Here is a 26,019-nt window from a genome sequence, read left to right as displayed (position 1 = left end):
ACATATTTCTGGCATCTGTTGTAATATTGCCTTATCCCCATCTATCAATGGCCAACGATATAACCTGCAGTTCCCCAAGTAAACTTTCTCTATCGACCTGAACTAGATCATCTGCATATTCATGGCGACTAATGAGGTAACGGAAGTTACGTAGTCCGCACATTTTTTCCCACTCTGTGCCCAGAATCTATTGGGAGATCATAAGGGCCATAATGCCAAACTTAGAAATACCTTCTTCACTAGTAATCAAAAGATAAATACATACTTTGGGCATACTAGGAGTGCTTGTTATATATTTATTGTTGACTTTTAACATTTTTCCATTTTGTGACAAATTATTGTCATCCAATTATTTTTAAACAATCTTAAAATATCATTTCTGATATTTTGTTGTTGACTTATAAAAATGTTTTTCTCTTACTTTTCGGTTAATATGCATAGAATACCTATTGCTGATAACACATTTAGAATTTTACTTGTGCTGTCTTTGCACTTGTCTGGACAAATCACTGATGTCTGGCATGATCATACCAAGTGGTTGGTAGAATTATGTCCCCTTTTGTCCAATTTGGACCTCCATACACAACTTTTCTCTGTACCGCGATACGATGGAGTTCCCTCCCTTGTCAAACTGGGCGCGAGGCCCGGCTTTTACTCGGAGCTACTAATGTAAATAATGAACTTTTATCAGTAAAATATGATATCTGATACAGAGAACACAAATAATCATAAAGGTTAGTGAGTGCATTTTGTTCCGTTTAGCGTACATGACAAGTACTGCAATACCCCGAGGTTGCAGGATATATATATATATATATACAGTGATCCCTCGATATACCGCTGCCATCGGGGTCCAAGAAACTGACGCCGCGGTGTAGGAAAGAGCGGTGTACAGATATTCCTTGCTGAGGTTCACATTACGTAATGATGGTAGTGAATGGAACAGTGGCGCAATTATTTCACAGTGGCATGGGACATGTAGATCTATGTAACACTGATCGTGGACGATGATTCAACCTACATGCGTAAAAAATAAAAATACTTTGTGTGAATTAATCAAAGTAGTCTGTATTATTTTACGACTGGATGTTATACATGTAGAATCTAAATAAATGTTGTTATATTTTAAGTTTTTCGGGAGAAAATTGGTCCGATCGCCGACCTACTCACATTATCGATCGATGACAGTACATTACAAAGCCAAACCAGCCTTGTAAGGAAACTAATGTGCAACCAAGGCTGTGATTGGTTAATAAATAATGACGTGTCAAAGTTATGAAAAACCCGGACACGGCCGGCTCTCTGTATGCACTTTATGTACAATGTACACTGACATGACGTGCGTAACTACACAGTCATTTGAGCGATTTATAAAAATCAAACACAAACACAAACGTAGATTTGAGTGGATAAGAGATATATTTAGTTCTGTTAATAATGATAATTATGCAAAGGGAAAATTGCACTCAAAATTCTAAGATTTTTTTTATACCCTTCGTAATTACGCTATTTAAACAATGAAGTTCCAATGTTTTTTATATGTCTCTCACGGTTACTCAAGTCCGGATTAAATACCGGAAGCCATTGTTTCGATTGTTGTTATTGCATTGCATGAAGTTCGAAGACATCTCACATGTTGTCGTACCAATTACAACAAGCTGAGATGAGTGTTAAATGAAACAATGCGGCTTATGTTTGTAGTTGCTGTGATTTGATTTTACGTGAGTTTAATGCCAGATCTGTGTACGATATGTTTTTTCACAACCGGAACAAAAGGCAGAATGGTTTCGATCACATTCAGCCGGATACAATGAACGTAATTGTTTTACAAATACACACACGTGTACATCGACTTGGAATTAAATTTCATCAGTTTATCTGTAACTGTATTTGCTTTAACGCGCTTTAACACGCTTTTAGGGGAAAATTCTTCATGCATTTTTGGGAGCCATGGTTTACCCCGCGGTGCATCCGGAGTAGCGGTACATCGAGGAGCGTTAAGTCGAGGGACCACTGTATATATACTCACATGCAAAAGAAATGCGAGTCGAGTATGCAGTATACATGTTTTTTATTTTCAACACTAAAGACAAGAAATACTAATAGAGCAAGATTGACAAAAATTTGACTGGAGACAGTTTAATGGATTTAAAGGCAGATGACATAATTGTTTTTTTCAAATGTTAAGGGCTTACACAGTTTTGGGTCAGTACCCAGAATGTCTGTCAATACCTGGTGGGACCACCATTGGCATTGGTCACTGCCACACATCTCCTGTACATTGAGTGGATCAGACGATTTGTGAAGGCCCTTGGGATCCTCCTGCACACATCCAGAGCAGCTGTGCATAGTTCATTGGCAGTTGTAGGGACTGGGCGCAAATTGTGCAGACGCCTTTGAACCTCATCCCACAAGTGTTTGATGGGGTTCAGATCAGGGCTGAGGGCTGGCCACAGTAGAACACAGATGTTGTGTTGTTGCAGACAAGCCGTGGTAGCTCTGGCAACATGGGGACGAGCGTTGTCCTGCTGGAAAGTGTGCTGTTGATGTTGTGCAAAAAATGGAACGACGTGGTGTCTGATCACTTGGTCGATATACTGCTAAGCAGTGACACCGTGTCCCCGACCTTGACCAACATTCAGAAAGCAGATGGGTCCAAGTCTTGCATTAAGTCCAATCCCTGCCCATATCATGACGCTAGGTCCACCCCATGGATCCCTTTCCACAACGTTTCTGTCAGCAAAACGATCACCTCGACGCCGCCAAATTCTGACTCTTTCGTCTGCATGGGAGACACAAAAGCGACTTTTATCAGAGAAGATGACACGCCTCTACTCACGATGATGCCAATTGTGATGACCCTGTGCCCACTGAAGTCGTGCTTATCGATGCCATAGCTGGAGAACAGGACGACGTGCTGGTCAGTGACATCTGAGGTTGTTGGAACGGAGACATCCAATCACAGTGTCCGGGCTAATGTGTCGATTATGTTTTCCTATGGTCTGTCGCTTTCACTTGCAGTTAGGAATGGATGTCTCTGGTGTTGACGGGTAATCTGCCAATCTTGTCGAGGTGTGGTGACCCTAGGACGGCCGCTCAGAGGAAAGTCATCTGTGGTATTTTGTTGCATTGTATCGATGCAGGAGATAATTGTGGTTATGTTTATGTTGAAATGACATCTTGGACAGACTCTCAAGCTTCCAAACGTCCGATAGCCTGGTTTCTCTGAATTTGTGTCAGGCGTGGCATTGTTGACAAAGGAGTGGTAGGTCCAAGAATCGGCCACAGTTTTATACCCACTACAGTTTGTGACAGTTCGTGCATTTTCAATTTTGCGAGAAATGGGTGCATGATACCCACATATTCATTGAAATGGCGTGTTTTGGCTATTCGTTTTTTTATGTTGTGTTTTTACTCGAAGCTTCCAAAATGCAACCAAAAATACTGATAACACCATCAGGCTTCACTACATGCTAAAACTCGTATCAATTTATGGTTCTGTGTTTGTTACCTATTTGCTTAAAACCACTTGTGTTTCTTTTGCGTGTGAGTATATATACCCGGTGAATCCCACTGGGGTGTATTTGGGTGGTCACAATCCATAGTAAACAAGATAAATCCCTCTTGATAAGATACATCCTGAAGACATGTTTATTTACACATATGAACATTGCATGTAAACTGTTATCAAATTATTAATACACAATACAAGGTACTGAATACACAAATGTCCTAGATTAACACAGACACACATAGTGAAATGAAATTTATCTAGTATACATACACTCACCATGCACACACTAATACTAGTAAATGTGACATGTTTAAATATAATTAAGGATATATATAGACATTTATTAAACTAAAGTAATTTGCATAATTATACTGGCATAAAATACAATTATAACTTTAAAGGGGCACTGATCTAAAGCAGTTCCCCGGGACTGGTTGTTTCCTTTGTTATTGTTTCTTCCCGTGAGTACCCGGATGATCCAGTAGAAACCTAGACTAGTTGGTGACCTGTGCTGCACAATTCGTAAGCACATTTGTCACTTTTATTGATAGTATAAGGGCATATGGTCACATTGATCAATAAAATGAAATTCCTTTTTGGGAAATAATAAGGAAATGTAGGTTTCTTTGTGGGTAGCATAGGTAATGTTGACGAAGTTTTGATAAGTCGCTTGGTAATTGTGCGATTTTCGTTTACACTATTTTGACTTGCAACACAAAGTAAATATTTCTCCTGTGTATTGCTTATTTTATCGTGTTTATAATTTTACAGTCAAAATGTGCAAAATCTTCGCTTAGGTAATTTATTAAACACCTAAATTTTCAGTTATTTTACAAATTGACTGAAAAATATGTCCATCTGTATTATTATACAACGAATTCCAAAGATTTTTAAGTTTAATATCATCACCAAGAGACAGTACATGTTACGATGAAAAGTACATTTCTATATTGTTTGGCTTCTAATCCAACCTGGGGGCACGTCTAAGGCGCCGCGATTCGCTGTGCAGAGTTGCGTCCCTTGGGCACGCCAGAAACCTATGATTGTGGGTTCGAATCCCAGTTCGCCCCAATTATGTTTCTAGGTTTGTCGGCACCATCCCCGTGCTCGTGGGTTTCACTGAAGTGGTAAACGTCTGAGACCTGCATCAATTCGGACTTTCCTCCCACATTAAGCTGACATGCTGTGATATAACTGGAATACTGTTAAAAGCGGCGTTAAACCCAACTCACTCACTCACTCTAATCCAACCTAATAATATTAATATATATTAAGCATAATAATCTATTGTGATGTTTTTAGGCCCTTTTGATCGTCTTAATCAATTTTAGTCAATCTGTTAAAGAAATGGACAGCATTTTCAGTCAAAATGACTAAAATATTTATACATTTTTATAAATTGCCTAAGAGAATCACATTTTGCAAATTGACTGCAATATATACACGCTTACAAAAAAAAAGACTAATGTCTATCGCGCATCAAAGAATTTCCCAACCAAGACGTAGAGGAACAAGAATGAATCTGTTCAATGCTACAGCAAATGAAGGAAAACAAAAGGCAAATATCATAATTATAACCTACCAAATTTATGTGTATAATTTTAGGCAGCGTCCTTGTTTGAGGAAAGTATCTGTGAATATCCACACACGTCTGCAGCTGTACAAAGAAGTGTATTCGATGTCACGTGTCTCTGTAACAATCAAATAGTTTGAAATATATATATATGTATCGGTTCGGGATATTATGACCCGTGTTCGTTTCTCAACTGATCACTTTGATTGTTTCAGGTGTTTCACATAGGTGTCAAGTCTCAAATGTCGGCTGAGAACATAGACGTGACAACTATTTTCCTAAAAAAATCCATTGAGTTAGATAACAATGAGCAATCAATGTATTATCGGTTAACCCTTTAAACAAATTGTTGTTTTTACATCGGCACTTCACACCATGATATGAGTGTATGCCCTTTGTTTTAGTAAACCTAGACATGCAAACACTGTAGTCTCATTTTTGACATATCCACTGTGCAAGATAACAGTGATTGATCAATCAACATATTTTCTGTTAATCCTTTGATAACAAGGAACGATCCGTTGATTCACAAAAAAAGTAAAACAACTGACCATTCATCTCTTGCTGGGCTGCCACGTGCATATTATATAACACCCATTTCACCTCATTTCAAACCTGTATTTAGAATGAATAATTACCCCAGACACAATAGGCATGTTTGGAAGCTCGTAAATGCCAAATGGGAACCTTTGTCAGGTAATCTGAGTGGTGCTACCACTAATTATACCTGTAATAAATTCATTAACTGAGCATCACTCGAATGACAACAAATACACAAGTGTAGGGTTATTACTAAAAAACAACAAGGGAGTAGTAATCGTATTATCAACGCAATCCGAAATCCGAAAATGCTTTCACTGTATGGATGCTTTTTTTATGATCAAACTATAACCAACTGGGGTATTTCCAAATGACGACATCCGATGAGCTCAGCCGTTCTTTTTATCTGTTTGTTTAAGCTGAAAACATGCGCCCTTTTTTGAAATCTTTAAAGATACCGGTTAACCAATCAGTGATCCAAAATGTGTAAAAAAATATTGCCTCCAAGTTTATTTAGCTGTCCTTGCAGACAGTATACCAGTCTCTTGTCACACTCAGTTGCGGTGCGTATCATCCGGGTACTCACGGGGAAAAAACAATAACAAAGGCAACAACCAGTCCAGGGGAATTGCTTTAGATCAGTGCCCCTTCAACTACTAACCTTTATATAAGTATCATCCTTTCTCTCAGTCCAGTGCACAGTGAAGTGTTAATGCAAAGTGAAGGGTGAAAACAAAGGGTTTTGAAAGAGGGACACAGAGATTTAAAACTAGCCAATCCAGAGGACGCCTGGGCTTACACTCTGATTGACCATCAAGAAGTTGACTGACCCACTAAATAAAACATGACATTAGAATAGGGCTTTAATGATGATACTTGACTTACAACTACTTAAGTTTGCAGCCTGAAATGAGAAATACAGTAAATAATTCTTAATTACTGCAATATCTGAAATATACAAAATACCATTATTGACAACATACATAAGTAAATTAAAACCTAATTAATAAGACATGATCAATATATACAGAACTACTATCTACTACATAAACATGATTGAATACAAGCTTGAAAAGATAAATATACGCCAACGCAGGTTTGCTTGGCATGCTTTAATGTAAACAGGGTTAGCTCCCCTTGGTAGCTCGCCTGTCTTGGGAGGCCCGCTTGGGTTTCGCGGCTCGTTTCGAGTGTTGCCAATAAATATCATCAAGTCTTTACATGTGTCCTGTCGATGTGTGACAAGTGTACAGTTCCTCTTAACCTAACTGGCGTGGTGGCAGCGGGTTTGAACTCACGTCTAACGAAGCAGGCGACACAACGAACTGTAGTACTTGCATACTTTCACTGAACGTGATCAACAGGTCAGGCGGTAGAGTGCCTGGATAACGCAGAGTAAACAAGACTGTCATTATGGCCAACGCTCAACGTGCCCCGAAGCAATGGTGCCTCGGTAAGATTGAGACTGTAAATTCTTTCGAGAACTGGAGGCAAAATCTCCTTTATACATTATCTTTGGACACAAATTTTACTCCATTTCTTGCCGACGGGGCAGTCTGGCATAAGAAAACTAGGGCCACGCCACTCAGGGGCATGACTGACGACGGGGAAGACGTCCGTGAAGCTATTAGAAGAACTGCAAGACAGAAGGTTAGCAGTTTGGAGCTCATGCTCGGCCAGATTGCCAATTATTGTCCGATAATTTCACGGAACACCATAATAAAATCCTCAACGTCTGTAGATGCCATATGGCATGCCATACGCCTACATTTCGGGTTCCAAGCAACCGGCGCTCATTTCATTGACTTTGCCGAAATCAAACTTGAAAATGACGAGAGACCGGAAGATTTGTATCAGAGACTAATGGCTTTTGTGGAGGACAATTTACTCCGCCGTGAAGGGGGAATAACCCACTATGGCAATGCACCTGAAGAGGACGAGGAATTGTCACCATCGTTAGAAAATTTTGTTGTGCTCACATGGCTGAGGCTGATACACGTTGAACTTCCAAAGCTCGTCAAACAACGTTATGGGACAGATCTTCGCTCACGAACAATTTCCTCTTTGAAACCTGAAATCTCACAGGCTCTCGATTCACTTTTAGATGAAATCCGCACAGCAGAGGATGCTAAGGTTATGAGGACAAACACTTCACAACAGCGCTCGTCATTCTCACGTTTTGCTAAAGCACAACAAACGGGTAGAAAGTTTCAAAAATCATGCCCACTGTGTAAAGCTGCAGGACGCAGCGATCACGTTCATTATCTCAGCGAGTGCAAGTTCCTTCCAGATCATGACCGGAGATACATGGTCAAAGCAAGACAAATTGCCAGTATACTTGATGACCCTGCTGACGATGCTAGTGATACAGTTGAAAATGCGTGTGCAGTGCCATCTACTGAACCTGTCTCCACTCTTCGTGTGCAAGTCCGTCAGTCGCCCTATATGTACTGTTTCTGTGGCCACCAGACGGCACGAGTCACTGTAGATAGTGGAGCTACTGGTAACATGATCCGCCTCTCAACAGCAACAGGCTTCGGCGCTGACATCAAGACTAGCTCTCAGTCAGCCCATCAGGCAGATGGCTCTTCCCCACTGAAGGTCGTTGGAGAGACAAGAATACTTTTCACACGCGACAACAAGGAGTTCGATTTTAATGGTCTTGTGGTGGAAAACCTGGACGTAGAAGTCCTTGCAGGCATACCATTTATGGAGGCCAACGATGTGGCAGTACGCCCTGCAAAACATCAGATCATACTTGGTGATGGCACGACATACACATACGGTTCCACAGAAACAACTGGTGACGAACATACTGTGAGACGAGCTTGTGTACTCAGAGCCCCATACACTTCTACTACCATATGGCCTGGAGACTTTATTGAGGTGCCGGTTCCTGAAAGCTTTGCTCCTTCGGATTTCACATTTGCCATAGAACCCCGCATAGATACCAGACCTGGACGCTCTACCGTATCATCCACTTGGCCAGAATTAGGAATTATCTCAAGCGTCTCAGGCAAAATCAGGATCCCGAATCTGTCCGACACTCCACAACTGCTCAAGAAACACAAGCACTTTTGCCAGATTCGCCCAGTTTTTATACCTGACTGCGACCCTGATTATGATGTTGAGCCGGCACATCTGCTACCACCAACTATGTCCCCTCAAATTAAGGACATTGGTTTCTCATCCACTGTTTGTGTAGACCCAGACAATATCCTCCCGCAAGATACCAAATCTCAGTTTGAGTTACTACTTACGGAGTTCGACGATGTGTTTAACCAACATATCGATGGCTATAATGGTGCTTCAGGCCCCTTTCAAGCATTTGTTAACATGGGACCTGTACAACCTCCACAACGGAAGGGTCGTGTCCCGCAATACTCACGAGATAAACTTTCTGAGCTCCAACAAAAGTTCGATGAACTTGAGCGGATGGGTGTATTTGTACGACCTGAAGATGCAGGTATCCAAGTAGAATACCTCAACCCTTCTTTCCTAATCAAGAAGTCCAGTGGTGGTTACAGATTGGTGACCGCCTTCTCTGATGTAGGACGATACAGTAAGCCACAACCTTCCCTCATGCCTGATGTCGATTCTACTCTAAGACAGATTGCCAAGTGGAAGTACATTATAACCGCAGATTTAACCAATGCCTTTTATCAGATTCCTCTGTCGAAGGAGTCGATGAAATACTGCGGTGTAGTGACCCCGTTCCGTGGTGTGAGAGTATATGCCAGGTCTGCAATGGGAATGCCGGGGTCTGAAACTGCATTGGAGGAGCTCATGTGCCGCGTACTAGGGGATCTTTTAGTGGAAGGGGTGATTGCTAAGCTTGCTGACGACCTTTATTGTGGTGCTGATAGCCCGGATGAGTTACTTCGTCATTGGAGACGCGTACTTGAAGCGCTCAAACACAACAATCTCAGATTATCTCCTAACAAGACAGTCATTGCTCCCAGGACAACAACCATCATAGGATGGCAATGGCACCAAGGATCCATTCAGGCAAGTCAACACCGCATATCAACTCTGGCTTCTTGTTCACCTCCGGAAACAGTGACTGGCTTACGGTCATTTATAGGAGCTTACAAGGTCTTGTCCCGTGTAATACCTGGTTGTTCCACACTCCTTGCCCCACTTGATGCTGAAGTGGGCGGTCGCCAGTCTAGTGAAAAGCTTCTGTGGTCTGATTCTTTGCTCGATGCCTTCAAAACAGCACAGGCTGGTCTCGCATCCAACAAATCCATAATACTGCCCCACCCCGATGACCAACTCTGGATTGTAACTGATGGTGCTGTTAGGAAGCCAGGAATTGGAGCAACACTTTATGTAACACGTAGTGACTCGCCACGACTAGCAGGATTCTTCAGTGCCTAGCTTCGGCGACAACAGGTCGCATGGTTACCATGTGAAGTGGAAGCCCTTTCAATTGCTATCGCTACAAAGCATTTCAGTCCTTTCATTATCCAGTCAAAACACAAAGCATGTGTCCTTACCGACAGTTGACCATGTGTTTTGGCATTTGAGAAGTTATGCCGTGGGGAGTTCTCTGCTAGTCCTCGGGTGTCTACCTTCTTATCGACAGTTAGCCGCTACCAAGCAACGATACAACACCTCGCTGGTTCTGCAAATGTGCCATCCGATTTTGCAAGCAGAAATGCACCAGAATGTGACAATCCCTCTTGCCAAATCTGCTCCTTCATTGAGCGCACAGAAAGCTCTGTTGTTCGACAACTGTCTATAGAGGACATCATGAATGGAACAACCCGCCTTCCTTTCACAAGCAGGTCTGCTTGGCGTTCCTTGCAAGAGGAGTGCCAGGATCTTCGACGAACACATGCTCATCTTCTCCAAGGTACCCGACCATCCAAGAAGGTAACAAACATCAGGGATGTCAAACGATACCTAAATACAGCAACCATCTCCAAGGATGGATTGCTTGTTGTCCGAAAATCTGAGCCACTCGGTTCACCAAGAGAGTGCATTGTTGTTCCAAGACAAGTATTAGACGGAGTCCTGACCGCCCTACACATACAACTGGATCATCCATCTGCACACCAACTCAAGCAAGTATGCCATAGATACTTCTTTGCTTTGGACCTTGACAGATCCATAAACACTGTCTCAAAATCTTGTCACCGGTGCGCCTCCTTGCGTAAGACACCTCATGGTGTTGTGGACCAAAGCACCAGTGATCCACCTGAAACTGTTGGGTTTGCATTTGCGTCAGATGTTATGCGCAGGGAACGACAACTAATCCTCGTTCTACGTGAATGTGTCACATCCTACACTGCGGCGTGCATCATTACCGATGAGCGTGGCTCCACCCTGTGTGAGGCATTGATTCGTCTTTGCATTGAATTCCGTCCACTTGATGGCCCTCACGCTGTTATCCGCACTGACCCAGCCCCAGGCTTTAGCAGTCTAGTCACGGATGAACGTCTCCAGCAACATAGAATTACCCTAGAAATAGGCAGAGTGAAGAATGTGAACAAGAACCCAGTTGCTGAAAAGGCCATACAAGAATTAGAGGATGAGCTTGTGCGCCAAGACCCTGTACGGGGCCCCACTACACCAACAGCTCTTGCCATCGCTGTCGCCCGCCTAAACACACGCATTCGTTCACGAGGCCTGTCTTCTCGAGAGATGTGGACCCAGAGAGACCAATTCACAAACTGTCAGTTGCCTCTGTCCGACAAGCAGTTGATAACAGAGCAACATGTTAATTGCCAAAAAAACCACAGTCACAGTGAAAAATCCAAGGCTCCTCGGAGTCATCGACCTGTTATTGATCAAATTGAGATAGGCGACCTGGTGTACCTTCATAACGATCGCAATAAAACATGTGCACGGAATCGTTACCTAGTAGTCACCAAAGATGGCCTCTGGTGCAATGTCCGCAAGTTCGTTGGGACCCAACTGCGGAACACTTCATACAGAGTTAAGCTCTCAGAATGTTTTAAAGTCCCACTTTGGAACAAGACACGTGTGCATGAAGCGAACAGTGAGGACACATCTGACATCGATGATGACCCACCTGAGACACTTCACCAGACACCGGAGACTCCGCACATTCCTCTGGAAATTTCTACTCCTCCTCTGCCACCGCTTAAGAATGACGTGTTTGATGACAATCACCCAACCGACATCAGTTCTGCGTCGGATCAATCTGACCCCCTATTTGACCCAGGTATACAGTCATCTTCAACTTCAAGGCCATCGCGTCAACGTCAACGACCAAAGCGATTTGATGAATACGTTTTGGACTTTTGAAGTATTCTGTTTGTTTATTAAATGTTATGTTTGTGAGGGGCAGAATAATCCCCATCGACCAGAGGGCAGTCTACCCTATGATGGTTTACTAACCAATTGGTTTCATGGTTAACCAGAAATTGGATCTTTATTACATCATTGTTTACTTACCAAGTTGTTTTTCACGCCTATTTCCTTCATTATGGTTTGTTTAGATAACGTTTATCATGAAGAAAAAAAAGACAGTCACGCCAACGCAGGTTTGCTTGGCATGCTTTAATGTAAACAGGGTTAGCTCCCCTTGGTAGCTCGCCTGTCTTGGGAGGCCCGCTTGGGTTTCGCGGCTCGTTTCGAGTGTTGCCAATAAATATCATCAAGTCTTTACATGTGTCCTGTCGATGTGTGACAAGTGTACAGTTCCTCTTAACCTAACTGGCGATACTTATTTCTTTATCTGACGCTAATGACAGTGCTAATTTTTGAAACATACAATCTGTTCAGACCTGCTTGATCATAAGTGGAAAAGTAACATTTATACACGTGAGGACAAATATGGTAGGCCCTATCCTTACTTTGGACCATTATACAGTCAGTATGATTCTATGAAGTTTACCTTTAGCGCTGCAAACTAATTGCTTTCTGCTGTAACCATTGTAACATGTAGAAAGAAAACAAATATAAGCGATATCTTATATTACATAATCATTTAGACATCCTTGTAGCTGTGATTGATATATTGTGGGAGCTTTGAAGTATTTTTAACCATTAAAATTATTAAGTAAACAGATGACCACGTTCGTGACAATGATGCACTCAAAATCATTCAAGCCCTGAGTAACTATTTCATATCATGGTAAGGAGCAACATCCAAATATGTCTTGAGTAGTTTCCATCAATCTACATATGACAGTTTGATATTATGTTATGTACAGAGTTTATTGCCCCTTAACTTGAAACCTGATTTTGTAACCTGAATGGTGAAACCAATATACAAATTAAAGGATGATATTCTCGTCTCGTGCCTGTTTGCATCCCTGCCCTTGTGACCATGTTAAGAGTGTCCTGTTCTGTCTCCCCTGTTTCCCAACTCTTGACATATTTGGAGAGATGTAGGGGTATCCTATAAGGTGTAAGGGATTAATGGAATCCTCCAAGACCACGTGACAGCTGTACCAATTACATTGCCTGGTTCGATGCTGTTCAAGGCTTGAGTGGTATTCTGGCAGTTGGTGAGTAAAGAGGAAAATGTTTAACTTTATGGATAACAACTTCTGGTTTATTGCATTAGCAATGTTTTGATGTAGATGCTTACACTGTTGACTTGCTACTCATCGATGGCTGTACTAATCATGTAGATAATACTGTAACTACTGTTACAGATTGAGCATGTTGATTGCACTTTTTCTAGAGTCAAGTTCACTTTTCAGGAGACAAAGAATGCAGGCTGCTGTCCACTTCAGCTGGGATGTGTGGTAAGCCATTGGTGATTGAATATCAAAGAATAATGACAAAAAGATATTTGTAGTTGATTTGAGTTACACCAGACAAAATGTTGCATCCTATGTGCATCCAAATTGAAAGCCTGTTTTGAATGCAGGTTGGAATAGTGCCCCAGCATGTCATGTTGGTCATGAGAGTTGTAAGAGGTGACCAAATCAGTAGTCAGGCCCAGTGTCTTGGTTTATTGAGTGTCTTCGAACCCCGATGGTGTGGATTGTTCCTCACAATATCAATCACTAGATTGTCTGGTTGAGACTTGAATAATTCAGGCTACTCTTATACAGCTGAAATACTGCTGAGGCTGTGTGATGTGAAACAACAAACAAACAAACAAATGTAGATTGAGAATGACCGCAGATGTTACATAGAAAGTTCATTGTGTTAGTAGTGGATTTTCTTCAATCTAACATTGAAGTCTTATAGGTGTAAGGCTGGTGCAATGATATCAGTAACGTTCTTGGAAATCAAGTTTAGGAATCAAATTAGGTTGCATCCCAAGGAGACCCCAGGATCAGTTATTACTTAACAAACCTTGTAAATTCCTTGGCTGATGTAGGAAGTTATCATCATCATAAGCTGATACTGGTGAAAGAAAGCCTCTGTTTCATGCATGTATCAACAAACTTAATTATATGTGAAGGTGAAAAATTGCTTGCCTTTAATTCTTTAGCTTGAAATATTTTAACCCAACATATGCTGAGTAACTCATTTGAAATTCACAACATTGTATCTTTATTTGTTTTTTGTTTTAGCAAGGAACCACTTCAAAATTGATGTGAAGAGAGATGTGGCTGTTGTACGGATTGACAGTCCAAACTCCAAGGTAACCATGTACTGCGAGTGTTCACATGTAGTGTGTCAATTCCTGAGGCTGCACATGCTGACAGTGCATGAGTGTGATAAAATTAGTAAAATCCTATTGTTACTCATTTTCTCTCATTTTCTCCCTGAAAACACTGTGAAAAATGGTTCTAATTTTATTTGAAATCCCTTTATCCTGCACTGAACGGATATGCATGAACATCAACTCATTCTGGTGCCCTTTGATTGTGAAGTCACAGATGAGTGGTTGGCCATTTTGTCAGTGAGCATTGTTCCCGGTAACAAGATAGACTTTTCACTCTTGTCCTTGTATATTTAGTTTATTGTAAAAAATGTTGCAAACAATGCAAGGTTAGAAATTGGCACTAGTCCTGTAGTCCTTGCCAAACTGCCCAATAGTTAAGGTGTCAAAAAGTGTAGTAACGGGCAAGGCCCCAGTTAAGACAGCAAACACAGAACAGGCAACTGGTGTGTGAGATGACAGCTGACTTTATTTGCAAATACGCTAGTTGTTGCTGAACTCTGCAAATATGTATAAAAATACAATGAAAATATATAATAGATGAAATAAAACAAACAACACATAGTATCAACACACCAATGCATAATCAGCTCATCCAATTTAATATGCTGTGCATACTATAAACATTATTTATACTTGATATTTTACATTTATGTATCAAATATGCTGAGCAGTAGTTACACTTACCCTTGTGGTTTTAAGCCAAATTAAATCTAAAATACTTAAGACGGTTACATAAATACCGCCTCTACAGGTTGCCATGATATAAACATAATAAAAACACAATATACTCAAAATATACACATAAATGAGCTGGCAACTATGTTCATAATGTTAGTGTTGGCAGATAACAGGCATCGTAACATCGATTGCCATATTCTAGAAATATCAAAACAATAAGGCCGCATAAGAAAAAAGGAAATGGCCAATAAAATTAACATGTAAAATGTCCGTTTCATATGTATCCATTCAATCATAATCTACATACATACATTACATACTGCATTCACACATGAAGTTAGATGATATTTACCGGTAAGTAATGATTAGTAGTTAAATTTGATTATAGATTTAGTTTATATTTGACTAAAGTGTTTAACAAATTAAGAGGGAAGGTATAGAATATCTGAAGATATCGAGATAACATGTATACTTATTATGAAGTACTAGTTTATGTTTTAAACTATTTTCAGTTTGACATACTATAGATATATATATGTAATATATATATTTACCAATCAATGCATTACCTTAATGCATCTAATTCATAAAACTAAATACACAGACATATCTACAAGATACATAATTGTAGCAGGGGTGGTTCATTATGAAAAATGACAAGCTGCGGTTGTGTTTGTTGAGGTGACATTTATTCCATTATCAATCACAATTGATCAATCACCCTGTAATAAAAAAATATAACATTATATACTGTACATAGAATAGCATTCAAAATCACGGCTGCATATTAATTATTTCCTAGTTTGAGCAATCACGTTAATCCATACATGCAACGCATACAGTTACACATCACTGGTTCGTTGTAGATAACTTATATAAATACAATTTACCGAACTTTCAAATAGTAATACATATATTAAATGTCTCTTATCATAACTGAATATATCAGTTACACGCCATATAGTCAGAAGAATACTAGTAGCCGTGTGGCGTCATAAATATATACTTATTATCTCTAAGAGTAGGAATATATATCAAATGCTACCATGTTGTGTTAAATTATAACACATAGTAAATACATATAAATTCATTCATAAGTGAGTGATAAAAATAAAGGATTTATACATACCCTGTGGGTGACACCGGGGTGTGTCTATAAACCCACATCATATAGGATTATGGCATTCCTATAAAAAGTAAATAACATAACTATCATGCCTGAATATATACATACATACATACATCATGACAACCATTTCCTTAAATTATGGAAAACCAACTTCTAATTCAATCCTTACATTCAAAACTCCCAATCAAATCATGCTCTCACACATACTTACATGTTAAACACTTTATACTGATAAAATAGAAGATATCTTGATTATTTGATATCATAGGTAAGCATTTACAATATTTTACATTATTGATAACATATTTAAATGATAAGTTAGAATTCTATTTAGGAAAGATAATGTAAATAACTAACCTGAACTATATGTAGTCCATGTCCTGTCTGTGCAGAGTTATAAGCAGAGTGAATAAAAAGTGTGCAAATGTTAAGGAGGAAAGCTGTAGTTAGATAATGTTAATCAGCTAGGAAGCTGAAAGCTATTGTATTGACAAGCTAGAGAGTTGGTGACAAAGGGACAGGAATAGACTAACCTGTCCACCCTTCAATAAAATTGAACCAACCGCTTGGACTCTTAACCCAAGCATATCCATTTTGTACTACAACTAATGAAGATGTATACAACTACTTGAAATGAAAAGAGCTAAAACTATATTCCTAAAAACTATATATACAATATCCTGTTACATATTTCCTTCCCCAGAGAAATGATGTCCTCATCATTTTCCGGCAATGATGTTGAGAAGTGCGTCCTGGGCCTTGTCCTGAGCATTGTCGAGAATACCCTCAGCTATTAGGGAACTGAGATAGCTCGCTCTTGTCATCCATTCTGGCTGTGGCTGTGCGGACAAAACATACTCTTCACTTCTCATCCATTTGGGTTTATGTCTCTCCCGGGTCGATCTTCGGGGCGATGGTGCAGATGGAATATCTCCAGATGAGTCATCGTCTGGGTCTTGTCTCGGGGTAGGTTCCGGAACATCAGGAATGTCTCTTTCTGGGGATGTTTCTTCTCCTGAGCCAGGGTCTGGTGAAGGGGTATCTTCCTGCTCATGATCCTGAGCAGTCTCATCAGTATCCTCTGTATCCATAATATCCACTTCTTCTATCTCCTCTGCTCTCTCTTCCCCCTCAGCTGGCCGATTAACTGCTCTGACAGTTGATGCTGAGGACCTGGATGTGTGGATCGGGATCATAACTGATTCGTCTTCACTGTCATCAGTTTCTTCTGGCTCAGGTGTCTTAATGGTCTGTGCTCTAGTGGCTGGCTTTCTTCTTGGAGCTGGAATTGGCCTGGCTGGAAGGGCTGGTGTCGGTAATGATGGTGCTTGGTTGGATATGGTCCCGATTGGAAGAAGAAGATTTCTATGTAGAGTCCTTCTCTTCCCTTCTCCAGATTCTTTTCCAACAATGTAGACTGGGACAGATGGATTTGGCTTGTCCAACACTGCATAGACATCATTCTCCCAACTGTCAGCAAGCTTGTGACGACCATCATAGGCAACAATCTTCACAAGGACGTTTACCAGTCTCCAGTACTGCCGCTCTAGCCTTCTGGTCGTATTTGGTCTTCTGCCTTTCCTGAGCTTTGGTTGCCATCTCTGCTGCAAGGTCATACGCCTGCTTTAACCTATCCTGTAAAGATTTTGTATACTTCAAAACAGATTTGGGCTTGCTTGGCTCAATGTCAAGCCCGAATGCTATGTCAACAAGAAGCCTTGGGTGCCGACCAAACATCAAGAAGAAAGGAGACTGGCCCGTAGATTCATGCTGAGTGCAATTATAAGCATGCACAAGTGGACCAACATGTGTCTTCCAATCTCGCTTGCTGTCTGGATCCAAGGTTCCTGGCATGTTGCACAACGTTCGGTTAAAGCGTTCACACATCCCGTTGCCCATTGGATGGTAAGGCGTGGTTGACGATTTTTCAATCTTCAACATTTTACAAAGCTCAGTCATCAGGGTACCCACAAAGTTTGCTCCTTTATCAGAGTGAATCCGCTTCGGTAGGCCATAATGAACAACAAAGTTGTCTTTGCAGTGGTGTTCCTGCAAGGATAAGCTTGAGCATACCTAGTGAAGTGATCGGTTACCACGAGAACATATTGTTGGTCCCCCTTTGATGTTTCTAATCCAAGGAAGTCCATACAAACAAGTTCAAGCGGTTGTGATGTTGTAATATTCACTAGAGGTGCTCGAGATGTAGTTGTCTTACGTTTGATGCAGCGATCACAGGACTGCACATGCACTTCAACATCTTTGGTCATTCCAGGCCAGTAGAATCTTTCCCTCAAGAGAGAAACTGTTCTGTCTCTGCCTGGATGACCAACATTGTCATGCAAACTGCGCAGCACTGCACCCCTACATCTACTAGGTAAGACAAGTTGCAACTGTTCTCCTTGACCTGTCTTGGTTGTTCTATGAAGAACTCCTCTGTGCAGCTGCATCTGTGGAAAGTTCTTGATGAGAGATGTCATGTTACTGTCTCCAGTGTATTGATTCCTCTTTGGTCTGGTGCCGCATTCCAAGTGGTCAAATGAGGGTAGCCAGGGATGGATCTCTCATCTGTGATCTTCTCCAGTCCTTGGCATTGATATCACACTTGTCCTCAGGTATATCAATATCATCCTCATCTATGACTTGTGCTGACATGCAGTTACTTTCCACAAGGTTAGGAACTTGGATGACGTTGCAGATGGCATTCACAGAGTCAGTAGATAATTCCTCTATTGGTAACTTGTCTGGCAGCCTTGACAGAACATCAGCATCAATGTTCCTCTTCCCTGGTCTGTACCTAATGCTGAAATTATACGCAGAGAGTGCTGCCAACCATCGATGACCAGTAGCATCAAGGCGAGCAGTGGTTAAGACATATGTGAGAGGATTGTTATCTGTGACAACTGCAAGCTTATGTCCATACGAGTAGTCGTTGAACTTCTCTGAGATTGCCCACTTCAAACACAGAAACTCAGGTTTATGTGCAGAGTAGTTTCTCTCAGATTTGTTCAAACCCCTGCTTGCATAGGCAATCACTCGCAGTTGCCCCTCCTGCTCCTGGTATAGCACTGCTCCTAATCCCTGAGTACTTGCGTCAATGTGGAGCTCAAAGGGTTTGGAAAAATCAACATATCCAAGCACTGGTGGTGTTGACAAGCGAGTCTTCAGCTCCTGAAAAGCCTCTTGCTGTTCTTTGTCCCACTTCCAGTCGATGCTGTTGGAATGCTGCTTGGATTTGGACTTCTTGGATGCTGCCTTTGGCATCAGTTCTGACAGTGGTCTGGCAATCTTGGAGAAGTTCTTGACAAATTTCCTATAATAGTCAGCAAAACCAAGGAATTTCCGGACCTCTTCTGGATCGGATGGTGTTGGCCAGTCTTAAATCTTGTCCACTTTCTCTGGGTCAGCTTCGATGCCATCTGCTGAAACGATATATCCCACATATCGGACTTTCTAACCTCTCAACATGCTCTTCATAGGTTTTTGAGAAGATTATCAGGTCATCAAGATAAATCAAGCAGATCTTTAAGTGCAGTCCTTCAAGGCATTTTTCCATTAGTCGCTTGTATGTTGCAGGAGCATTGGATAGTCCGAATGGCATTCTATTAAATTCAAAGAATCCAAGTGGTCCGACTGTAAAGGCTGTTCTTTGCTTGTGTTCTTCTTTGACTTCCACTTGGTGATAACCACTCTTCATATCCAACACCGAGAAAAAGGTATTTCCGCCAAGACATTCAAGTAGTTCTTCAATACGAGGGAGAGCGTAGGCATCTTTAATGGTCCGAAGATTCAGCTCGCGAAAGTCAATGCACATCCTCAGTCGTCCATCTTTCCTCTTTTCTAATACAACATTAGAGGCCCATGGGCTATGAGACCTTCTAATGACTCCAGCTGATATGAGTTCCTGAAGATGAGTCCTAACTTCTTCATACATGGCTGGGGGGATCCTACGATGTCGCTGTTTGAATGGCGTGTTGTCATATAAGTCTATCCTGTGCTTTACCATAGAACAGTTGCCCAGATCATCATCCCTCTTTGAAAATATATCCTTAAACTTCAGGATTATGTCAAGTCCATCGGCAATCTGTTCACGGGAAAGTCCTTCCTTGTCTATCTCCACTTGGTTAATGATAGCATCAGAGTCCACTGGTTTTCCTGGAGGCAAATCCTTAGCTGTGACAGGTTGGAGTTCACAAAGTAAAGCCTTAGAAGGGATGACAACTGTCTGTGTGGTGATGTTGGAGACATGCACTTCTATTTCCGTTGGAGTGTCACACTCATACTTGATGATGGTTGGGGCAATGTCAAGGTCGCTTGGTACAGCTGAGTTGACTGTGGCTTGAAGAAGTGCACAGACCTGTGGGTAAACAATCCCTTTTGCAAGATGTCCCCTAATGATGGTAGTACTGTTACCTGGAATGATGATGTTACATAACTCTGAAGATCTTACAAGTCCAAGTTTCCCATACTTTGCCATTGTCTTTCACGTAGAACCATTGTTCGATAGGCGAGGTACCATGGAGTATGGAGTCTTGCTCGCTGAAGGAACTGAACACCAACAGTATGTCGGCAGTTGTCAAGGAGTCTTGAAAGTACATTGGTTCCCAAAAGCGCTGGCACTCGTCCGTTATACCTCGTGTCTGGGACAACAAGCACTAAACATGATAGGGCTCCTTTACTGTCATTGCCGCTGCCTGTAGTCGTAATTCCAACCTGTACATATCCCATGTATGGTAATTGCTCTCCTCCTGCGCATTCTATGTTGAGTATATCATCAAGTGGACTGAGTGGAATGTGGTTTAAATAACCTTCGTAGAACGATTGTGACATCACAGATACGGTAGCTCCTGTGTCTAACAAAGTTTGTACAGGTGTGTCTTCAATCCAGATAGTTACTTCGGTGGAGCTTCCAACTAAACCATCTGGAATCTCACTTCTGGGGCGCAGATAGGAACCTAAGGGTGGCCCATTCCCATAGGCCTGGGCCAGTTTAAAGGACATCACAGATCTCACTTCTGGGGCGCAGATAGGAACCTAAGGGTGGCCCCTTCCCATAGGCCTGGGCCAGTTTAAAGGACGTCGCATGTGATCCATACGAACTCTGCATCTATAAAAAAGATGTCCTTGGTAGCCACATCTCCAGCAGGTAGGCATCTCTGATTCTGAAATTGGCTGAAATCTGGAGGCTGTAGGAGCTGTTGATGCTGGTGGAATGGGGGAATTCTGTTGATAGGTTGGAGGTGGAGGACCAAGCTGATCAGACTGATTCTGGCTGTTACTGCTTCTTGTAGTAACTGGAGTCCAGTTACCTGTGGATCCTCTTCCTCTGTTATACTGACCTCTTCCTCTGTGTTCACGCTTAGGCCCTAAAAATCCTGAAAATTGAGCTTGCTCCTGAAAAACATGAGCTGTTAGTTGCCGTTGCTGTAACTCAGTCATACCAGTGTGTAGCTCCTTAACCACAGCCTTCAACTGTTAGTTCACTCTTGGATTCCTTGGGCTCGGATGGTGTTGCCATGTTAACAGAAGCTGTCTTTGCCGGGGCTTGGTCTTGGAGATGTCAGCCTTACCCCGCTACCACTGTAAAATTCTGACATAAGATTAGAACTTCGACGCAGAGTTCCAAAAGCACTTTTCAACTTATGTAGTAGAATTGCAAAATCTGCATGGGGCCCTAGCTTCATAGATATGATGGCTGCTTCTCCTTTAAGCCACTTCCCAATAGCTTGAAGGATGACGTCATGGCTATGGGTCTTGGTTCCAATTAGGCATTCCACTTCATAGATCCAGTGATCATAGTCTGTGTCCTTTCCTGTTGGTATGTAACATCTCGGCGTGATGCTGATGCGTGACCTTCATGTTCCTCTTCCTGTTTAATAGGATGCTCCTTCTGTGAGATACCTTGTATCCAAGCTTTAAGGTCTTTAGGCTAGTCCACTTTAGGCTGGAAACCCATCTTCTTAAATGCTACTAGCATATCTTCCATTTCCTCTTGGCTTAACTCCATAGTGCTAGGTGGGGTATCTGTAAATGAAAGTCCTGGAAGAGAATAAAAAAAAAAGATACCTGGAAAAAAATGAAAAACCAGGAACTTGAAATAAACTAAGGAGAAAAAAATACAAATGGAATATAACCATTTGAAAAGTAGGGAGTATTGCTAATAAAAGCAATATTTGATTGCACGTGGCAAATATGAATGACTGACAGTCAGTGAGGTAAGTGTAACATCATCAATTTGATATATACATGTGACCAAGGTCACGGCACATGGTCGAAGTAATGAGATCAGAACTTGATCAAAACCTGATCAAAATAATCAGACTATCACGTGATTGAAACATGAATGTACCACAACAAGTGATACGGACGGACGTGGATCAACACGTGATTTAAGCGTGTAGATCAGTTAATGTGATCAAACTGAAATCACTATATGATCAAAACGAGGGAGCCACATGGTGGTGGAAAAAATTATAGTGCCATGGTACCAACAAAACAATAACCCCAAAGTGATGGTAAATATTTGAAATACGCGCGCGTTTATTTGTTACAGCAATCACGAAGTTCAGAACAGCCGCCTTAACAAAACACAATAGATCCTGAAAGTAAACTATGTCTAATCTGTAGAATTCATTTAAGGCCGATCACATAGGTGAGCGGGACAAACAACCCAATTGCCTTGACAACCAAAATTGTATTTCAAGAAAACAAACCATTCATGATAAAACCTGTAGAAAGCAGAAGTGAGGTTCCTTCCAGTTCTCTGACGAAAAAACTAATGCAGCATGAGGAGAAGGGTGGGTTACGCGATATAAGCGCAGATCAACAGGATCCACATCAGGCTATATTTTAGCCATTGTGGAAGTCCATCTGAATATAATTTAAAACGCACTTATCCATTTTATTATGTTTTATACACTGACCAGTTTCCAGTTTGTGTTTACATAGAAAAATGTTGCAGGAACTGTAGAAGGATTAATTTAACTCACCCAAAGTATAACATACACAACCCAGATCCATGAGGTTAGGAATATAACTTTATGGTCCCAGTTTTCTGAATTTATAGGGTGGAAACTCACCACCCCTTTGAGCACTAACTGTGCAAGCATTTACACATATATGTACACTGAAAGACAGCTCAGTATATGCTATGAACTATTTTTGGCCCACCATCTCAGAACATACAGTTATGTCACTCTCAATGTCAACATATTTTATATGTTGGTGTCCTAGTGTAAGGGAATAGAAGTTTCTAAACATAAAGTTACCATCACTTGACAATGTAACAGTCAGGCTAGTATGTGCTATTGAAATCCTATCAAGGGTGCTACGTCCTAATGATACTTTCTTCATATCCTTAAAAATGTCACCAATCTGTGTTTGTGTGTCAGTCTTGTATAGTGTTAGTCCACAACTTGTGCTATTTATAGATTCTGTCTTCCTGTATTAATACCTTAGAAATTAAGTTTTGTTGCTTAATTACTTTCAAGATGCTCCCTAACAACATTTGGATACTTTGCTCAGATTGGTAGTTAGTGTTAATGAGAAACCTTTCTTTGAGAAAATCATCCGATCTAGGGGTCAAGGATGACGCCAAGTATTAAGGAGCACTGTTGTCATGTTGGTTTATACTGTTGTCATGTTGGTTTATACTGTTGTCATGTTGGTTTATACTGTCGTCATGTTGGTTTATACTGTTGTCATAATTATGGTGTTAGACAAGGCAGATAACAATACTTTAGGTGCTGTTTCAACTTCATATGTGATACTTGGTATGGGTAAACTGTCAGTAATAGATGCCCTGTGAAATAGCAAGGGAAATCCATGAGTACTGTATCGGTTTGTCACCAGATGTTCTTGACATCAAAGGACGATTTCTTTGTCTCCAATGCCTTTACAAAACAAATTGTGTGCTATACTAAAACATCATTTGTACTGACCATAGTAGGCCATGACATCTATATGTTAACCTTACCGTAGATACTTGCACCAAAGTAAGGCTGAAGCAAAATAACGTAACTTCATAATTGAGGTGAGCAACAGAACCTTGTTGCACTAGTTTTACTTTTAGAATGTGACGTTGGAATAATACGTATGTATAAGATAAAACATGCCTCCATGGTTTTGATTCTAAATGTAAACCCACCAGTGAGGGAAAAGCCCAAGGGCTGTAGACCCCAAGGGCTGTAGACCCCAAGGCCTGTAGACCCCAAGGCTCTTCCCACGTCAAGGTTTTACATTTTCAACAAAAACCGAGGAGGCATGTTTTATCCAAGTTATGAACTATCAAAATGCAAGAAATACTTGAAAAAAAAAGAAAACATTGAGATACATTAAAGTGAAACAATACAGTGTGTTGCGGTTTAAAAGGAATTCGATCAAAGCATGTGAGAGAAAAAACACATGCTGCATGGACCAGCTAGAGTCATGACATGTAAAACTGAACAACTTCTCATCACCTGCCCTGGTGTCTCGGTGGGAAAACAGTGTATTACAAAACCTATGTTTAGAAGATGAGCTAGTTGCTAGGCTTACCCGAGGTTGTCAGCAACAAAGCAATTTTGAGTAACACGGTGAGAGGTTTTTAAAGCGGAATATGCTTTGAGTTAATCTAAGTTTGTGTCTAAAAGTATTTTTATAGTGTTTGTCTTTGTACAATATCCCCTAAGAGATAAACACAGATACTTATGATGATTGGTAGCATGACTATGGAATTAATTGATATTTCAGTTGAAACAATATTTTAGCTATGTAAAGCAATCTGACCCAGTGTAGCCAAGACAATAAACTTTGTTCGCTGATCTTGCTACAGTCCAAGGTTTTGTTCTTGGCACCAATCATTCTTACTTCTTTGAATATACATTTGGAACATTGAAAAAGTTCTGTGAAACCATATTAACTCCCACTTTGTTTGGGGAAGGTGCAGGGTAAAAGTATTAAAGTTGTTCGCAATGTGTTGGATGTTTTAGGTGAATACCTTGTCAGCGGAGGTCCAGTCCGAGTTCTTGGAGGTCCTGAATGAGGTCCAGAATAACAGTAGTGTGCGGGGCGTCGTCCTCATATCCAGCAAGCCGGGATGTTTCATTGCAGGCGCAGATATTGGGTAAATATGTTGTAGATTGCATTTTGATGTTCATAGTTCATAGGCAAATGTCGCTGTAAAGGATTCATATTCCGCTACAGAAGACTTGTGTATGTCATAGTAGTGGGGTGATAGGCTGATGTATTACTGGATTGCAATTTTTTACTTCTTCGATACAAGTATCGATCACAGTCACACACTAAGTAAGAAATGTAAAAAATATCGATACTTAGCTTAAATATTTCCTTTAATATTAGTTGCATTATAGACTGAGTAGTAGTGAAAATCAGTTGTGAAAATATAAATATTTTCATCCATTGCCCCTTACTCATCAGTGTGCAAGGTATTTGACCATCCTGTCTATGAAAGCGATGGCTTACACACCACAGATCAGTGTTTCTGTTAGCTTTTTTATCAGCCGGCTGACTACAACTATATCAGTCTTTATCATTTTTGGACGGTCCCCCAAGTTACTGTGAAAAAATATATCTTTCGATGAGTTATACCCCCGTTTACGAAGTAAATCTGGGGTATATATAGCGTTCCGTCTTTCCGTCCGCCCATATCTTTTTAACCATGCACCCTAGCTTCACCAAACTTGCTACACATATTAACCACAATGAGTACTTGTGCCTTCTGCTAGTTTGAAGATTCTGAATTTTTTAATTTTTGCCGTTTCCATGGAAACATTAGAAACTTAAACTTTTAGTGTGGGTATTTTGTATGGCCTATATCTTTTTAACCATGCACCCTAGCTTCACCAAACTTCCTACACATATTAACCACAATGAGTACTTGTGCCTTCTGCTAGTTTGAAGATTCTGAATTTTTTAATTTTTGCCGTTTCCATCGACACATTAAAAAACATCAAGAATGTATGTTGTGCTAAGCATTGATTATCCCA

The 26,019-nt window shown here is 40.9% G+C and overlaps 1 protein-coding gene and 1 pseudogene across 1 annotated transcript in view; both read left to right on the top strand.

Moving 5' to 3' along the window:
* LOC139478771 (trifunctional enzyme subunit alpha, mitochondrial-like) overlaps positions 1 to 26,019 on the top strand; it is a 68,753-nt gene that overhangs the window by 984 nt on the left and 41,750 nt on the right. The window contains exons 2-4 of the mRNA XM_071261387.1: positions 13,310 to 13,354; positions 14,135 to 14,205; positions 25,003 to 25,136. Coding sequence (XP_071117488.1) covers positions 13,310 to 13,354; positions 14,135 to 14,205; positions 25,003 to 25,136 — 250 coding nt within the window. The remainder of the gene's footprint in view (positions 1 to 13,309; positions 13,355 to 14,134; positions 14,206 to 25,002; positions 25,137 to 26,019) is intronic.
* LOC139480211 (uncharacterized) lies at positions 6,788 to 11,903 on the top strand (annotated as a pseudogene).

Source organism: Haliotis cracherodii, unplaced genomic scaffold, assembly GCF_022045235.1.
Source record: "Haliotis cracherodii isolate W230 unplaced genomic scaffold, xgHalCrac1.p SCAF_4, whole genome shotgun sequence".
NCBI classification, from domain to species: domain Eukaryota; kingdom Metazoa; phylum Mollusca; class Gastropoda; order Lepetellida; family Haliotidae; genus Haliotis; species Haliotis cracherodii.
The sequence above is the reverse complement of the archived record's forward strand: the minus strand, read 5'-3'. Positions and strand labels throughout refer to the sequence as shown.